Source organism: Lipotes vexillifer, unplaced genomic scaffold (genome assembly GCF_000442215.2).
Source record: "Lipotes vexillifer unplaced genomic scaffold, Lipotes_vexillifer_v1.1 scaffold79, whole genome shotgun sequence".
Lineage (NCBI taxonomy): Eukaryota > Metazoa > Chordata > Mammalia > Artiodactyla > Lipotidae > Lipotes > Lipotes vexillifer.
The window spans coordinates 916,008-921,715 of record NW_006775678.1 but is presented as its reverse complement, the minus strand read 5'-3'; the positions used below and the strand labels follow the sequence as shown (position 1 = coordinate 921,715).

The following is a 5,708-nucleotide window of genomic DNA, read 5'->3' as shown; positions in this document are numbered from 1 at the left end:
CAGGAGAGACCAGGTGGGAATTCCCATTTGTCCCCTCCTGGTGAAGCTGTGGGGACGGAGCTTCCCCACTCAATGATGTGGGAGCACTGCCAACCAGGAGAGCTCCCCTGAGACTTGGTGTTCAGAGATTTTATTAGGGTGCCATCACTGCCTGCTCGTGAGACTGACCTCTGCCTCTAGCCTCTTTGGACACTCTTATCAGAGCTTAGCAGTTACCTCCAAAAAGTTGGGCAAAAATGAATCCTTTATTTAGGCAAAGTTAATCCTCTATTGCACGCAAATGTTCAACTGCAAATATTTGGGAGGGGATCCCAGGAAACACTGGTAGGAGACTGAGGGAGTGTGGCAGGGAAGGGAAAGAAAGTCAATAGGGTACCTTATACCCGGTTACCACTGTGTATCACTGAAGCTCATGCCTGCTGGGGAAACTGGGGGAGGCTGGGCAGAACACACTTCTCAGAATTAGCACACCCAAGGAGTGAGGGAGCAGGGGTATTTATACTCCAACTCCCTTTACTTACCAGCAGCAGGCTGTTCCAGATGGGGGTGTTAACTCCCCTGCGTTTGCCACCAGCACATGGGCAAGCCACGCTGAGCAAAGCAGGTGCCTGTGATCAGAGCATGTTCTCAGGCCAAGAGATGCTGGTGGTGGTACCTGGACTTAGAGCTGTGTGCGTGGAAGGGGTGAGGGTGAGGGTGAGGGTGATGGGCAGGGCCCCAACAGCTTCTGCCACAGGGGCTTTCCTATTCCTTTTCCTTTCCAAATAATAATGCTTTAAGAAAAAAATCTGAACTATAACTGGGTACCTACTAATGTCAGACATTGTCACGTATAAGAATCCCAAGCTCTATACAGCATGGTGGTGAAGAGCAAGAATGCCTGTGGGTTCTATTTCCTGCACCTCCACTTTCTAGCTGTTAGCCTTGGGCAAACCACTTACTTCTCTGTGCCTCAGTAATTTCCACGTGGGGTGGTTGGGAGGTTGAAATGAGATAGCAAGACATTTAGCACAGCATAGACACATTGTAAGAGTTCCCCATTTTTAAAAACTTTTGAAATAACCATAGGCATGAGAGATTGCAAAAACGTACAGAGGGGTCCCAATGTACCCTTCACCCAGCTTTGCCTAATAATAACACCTTACATACCTACAGTACACTATCAAAACCAGGAGACTCACATCGGCACGATGTAATTAACAAGACTACAGACCTTACGTGGATTTCACCAGTTTTTGTCTGCACTCATTTTTCCCTGTTTTTGGTTTAATCTTCATAATAACCCTACCAAAGAGATGTTATGATCCCCATTTTACAGATGAGAAAACAGTGGCTGGGAGATAATGATCTAATCCCCAGCTCACTCAGCTAAGAAGAAGAGGGGTCCAAGACTCCAACACTGCTTCTGACTCTGAACCCCAAACTCTTTCCACTAAAACTCAAATTTACAGATTTGTAAGATTTCCAAGTATCCCTTAATGTCAAAGTCTCCTGTGAGGGACTCCTCTGAGGTCAGCTGGGAAGTGCAATGTTACAGACTTGCAGGGGAGGCTGATCTGCAAGTTGAAGCCAGCCATATCCACTCACTTTTTTTTTTTTTTTTTTTTTTTTTTTTTTGGGTCGGGGGCCTCCCCACTTTTTTTTGTGGTACGCGGGCCTCTCACTGTTGTGGCCTCTCCCGTTGCGGGGCACAGGCTCCGGACGCGCAGGCTCAACGGCCGTGGCTCACGGGCCCAGGGACTCCGCGGCACGTGGGATCTTCCCGGACCGGGGCACGAACCCGCGTCCCCTGCATCGGCAGGTGGACTCTCAACCACTGCGCCACCAGGGAAGCCCTACTCACTTTTGAAGAGACTTTGCTGCCACACACAGACAGTACGGTCTTAAACAGACAGCTATTTTAATTAGACTGTGCAGCTGTTGAGACTTCCCCATCTTTCCTCCTTCAGAGTTAAATTTTCATTAAATACAGTTCATCTACTGAAAAGTAACGCTCTGGAGCTTCATGCACGGTTAATCTTGCTTCCAGGCACTAGTAAACAGCTGTAGTGGAACGTTATATCTCTCCTTGAATGACGTGTGTGGTTGAAAGTGTTGGCATGGTGTTTCATAAAGGTGTTTATTTACTCTCTGCTGCTGCTGGGAAGGATCTTACTATTGTCATCATCCCTGTGGCACAAGATAACACATCCATTCTCTAAGCGATCCCCACATTTTTATAATTTTACTAAGACACTGGAATTAGGATTTAAAAATCCCAAACAAACCCAAGCTTCAGTCTCACTTTCTCAGACTCTTAAGTTATTCTCTCCCTGGTTGCCTTGGCTTGTTGATGAGATCGTGGCGAGTCCTGCAGGTCAGTGGGGTGAAAGGTGAGCCTGTGATTTGGCCCTAAAATCTGCACACACCGGAGACCACTGGGCTTTCTAAGAAGCTGTCACCCAAATAACCCAAGAACTCAAGTTCTGGAGAACAAACTGTAATACTGCCTTCTTCCTACCTTCCGTCAGAAACAACCTGTAGATGACTATTATCCCCAACTTGGTTTAATAGCTGCACACTATAATCTAAATTATTATCCTATAGAGACCCTTAGTAACCTTTGTTGAATTGCTGGCAAACTAGAAAACCAAGAGAGAAGTTTCCTTTTGAAAATCAAATTCTACTTTTCCAAACATCAATGACAGCTGGTAATTGTGAGAATTGAGGAAAAGCAATTCCCAAGCTCAAGGACCTTTTGCCAAATGGCTCTTTAAAATTGGACTTCTATGCGGCTTAGAGCTGTACTTTTTAAGTACAACTTTTCCAGAAAACAAGATGTCCAAAGAGGGCTTTTGCAGTCGTTTTTTTTTTTTTTTAAAGCCCAGTTCCTATCATAAAAACTATGTGAAGTATTTCTACATGTGTTTTAGTTGTTAGCAGCTTTGAAAGAATGAGATGAATTAGCTGCCAACTGTGAAAGAGGCTTTTAAAATGCTTACTGGCTCCCCCAAAGTGCTGTGTCTAATTTAGCTCCCAGGTGCCCTGCAGAAAAGCAGGGCTCTTTGTTTCTGTCTGAACAGCAGCATGACATGTATTTTTGCCTCACTCCAGGCAGACATTGCTGAATCAGAAAATTAATGCTTTAGCTGTCCTTTTCTTTTTTTTAATTTAATTTAATTTTTTTTTGGCTGCATTGGATCTTCGGTGCTGCACGCGGGCTTTCTCTGGTTTCGGGGAGCGGAGCTACTCTTTGAGGAGTAGCTTCTCTAGTTGGCTTCTCTAGTTGCGGAGCACGGGCTCTAGGTGCGCAGGCTCAGTAGTTGTGGCTCTCAGCCTCAGTAGTTGTGGCGCAGGGGCTTAGTTGCTCTGCGGCACGTGGGATCATCCCGGATCGGGGCTCGAACCCGTGTCCCCTGTATTGGCAGGCGGATTCTTAACCACTGCGCCATCAGGGAAGTCCCTAGCTGTCCTTTTCTGAGCCTCAGAAAACAGTGCTCATATGAGGGAGACCCATGGAACTAGGCTGCCATCAGGCCTGACCCCCAGGGTTGGCTTTTGCCAGGGATGCTGGTTCCTTCGTCCACAGCCCAGACTGGCTTCTGGGACGCCAGGCCCTTCAGTGAGCAAGTCGCCGGCTGGCCTCGGGGAATATAGTGACCACAGCCTGGCCCGGGTGGGACAAGAGTCGGGGGCCAGAGAAGAGGAGGCGAGGCTCAGGTGGCATAGCACCATGGACCCCATGCCCTGCCGTAAAAGGCCGGTCACTAGATGGCACGGGTGAGATTAAGGCAGCGGTCCACGGAGTTGGAGCCAGTGCCTACAGCCACGACCCTAGAGAGGCAGGAGCAGAAATGGTAGCTGGTCTGGCAAGGAGATTCTGGAAAGGCTGGAGGCTGTCCACGCTCTGGGCATCAGAGAGGATTGCCTTCTTCCAGACCTGGGTGAGAAACGATGGTGCTTTTCGATTGCAGAAGGTGCCAGCAACCTTGCCCTTCCCCACCTTGCAAGACAGTAGGACTTTCATTCTCTTTGAGTCCCTGGTTCCTTAGCCACTCTCGCATCTGCTTCTGCTGGGAGGGGAGAAGCAAAAGGACTCCTGAGTGCTTGGGATTCTACCGGGGATGCCTATGGCTTTCTTAGGGACCAGCGTGGGAAGCTCAGGCAGCTGTTTTGTTGATTGGGTATCCTGCCCCCCATCCCGCAACTTCCAGTGGCTTAATGGAGAGAGGTTGGGATAAGCATCAAAAGGTTAGACCGCGCGTGACATCTCCAGGCCAGTGGTCAAAAGTCTACACATAACTCAGTAGTGCTTCTCTGGGTCTAAAACCGACCCAGAAAACCTTCAATCCTGAATCAGAATGCCATCTTTCTGGAGATGGGCAATTGTGTGTCTGGAGTCTGGCCTTGAACTGAACAAAGGCCACCTTGAACTCTCTCACTGTTGTACAAGGGCTTCCGCTTTTGATGAAGAACACGGAACAGGCCTAAGCCCAAATCGGAGCGTTTCTGGGGAGAGAACTCCTGGGACAAGTGACAGGCCTCCCTCCTCCAGCAGAGGCAGTGGACCAGGCAGGCAGAGGACAGCACTTGCGTTTCCGGAGCTGTAAAGGGCATGTGTTGTGAGGCAGCAGGCCCCGCCCCTTGCTCCCCTGACCGGCTGCCTCAGAAGCCCGCCTTGTCCATTATGCGCCCATAAAGGAGGATGCACGTCTGAAAGGCTGTCAGCTTCTGCTGATGGAAACAAGGAGGAAAGTATGTGTTTATGCAGGAAGGGAAATGATGATGGGGCTGACGCTACCCCGCCCTGTGAATAGATGGTCCCTCCTTTCTGAGGAGACCCGTGTAACACAAATCCCATCTTTGCTCTCTCTTTCCATAGGTGTAGGAATGAAGTTGACTGACGTTGGCATAGCAACATTGGCTAAAGGGTGAGTAGAAAAAAAAAATCAAGTGCATGTCACTCACCTCTGGGTTTCCAAACACCTACGGGGCAGATGCTGTTAGGCTGATGCGGGCAGAGGAGATTTCTTGTCCTAACTGCGAAAGACAGATGTTCTTGGGATGAATTCAGTTCACTTCTCTCACTTACCTAAAATATTTATGGACTTTGTTCTCCCAGGGAAACACATTTGTTTCCTAACTTTGAAACAAATAAGAACTCTGAACACATTTCAAGATTGATTACTAACAGGTGGCCCATGGCTGGGGGGGGGGAAAATGCCAGCATTATTGGGACTCCTTTTAACTGGCAATATTCTGTTTTTCTACATTTAATATCTTCACTATTAGAAGCTTCTTTAAAAATTCTATTTTTGCAATTGAGTGAATTCAATTTGCATATTTCTAATGTATTTTCCCCATACTTTTCACTAAAAAGTATTTTAGGCGGCTCCCAGACTCCCATGTTGATGATTGATTACAGGGGCAAATGGCTATGGAAGGGCTGTGATTAGTGACTATGGTTGTTGTCAGTGGTATTGATTTCCTAATTAGCATAGGGAGTTGCTTTGCTCACTGTGGGGTGTGCCCGGACAGCACTAAAATAACATTTTACTGGGGTATCTCTTGAACAAACTGTCTCTTCTCACTGCTTTGCTTGACCACTAATGAGGAGAGAGCAGGCTATTTGAGGTTCTTCATGAAAATAAAGCTCCAGGTTGGAGCTACCATGCTTTCTCCCACTGCTGTTCTTCCCATGTACTAGGACCATTTGTAAGGAGGAAGAA

General features: G+C 47.8%; 1 protein-coding gene across 1 annotated transcript in view; it reads left to right on the top strand.

The window, feature by feature from the left end:
- Window positions 1-5,708, top strand: part of ALPK2 (alpha kinase 2) — a 115,431-nt gene that overhangs the window by 96,128 nt on the left and 13,595 nt on the right. The window contains 1 exon segment of the mRNA XM_007450122.1: window positions 4,862-4,910. Within this exon segment, the coding sequence (XP_007450184.1) occupies window positions 4,862-4,910 (49 nt within the window).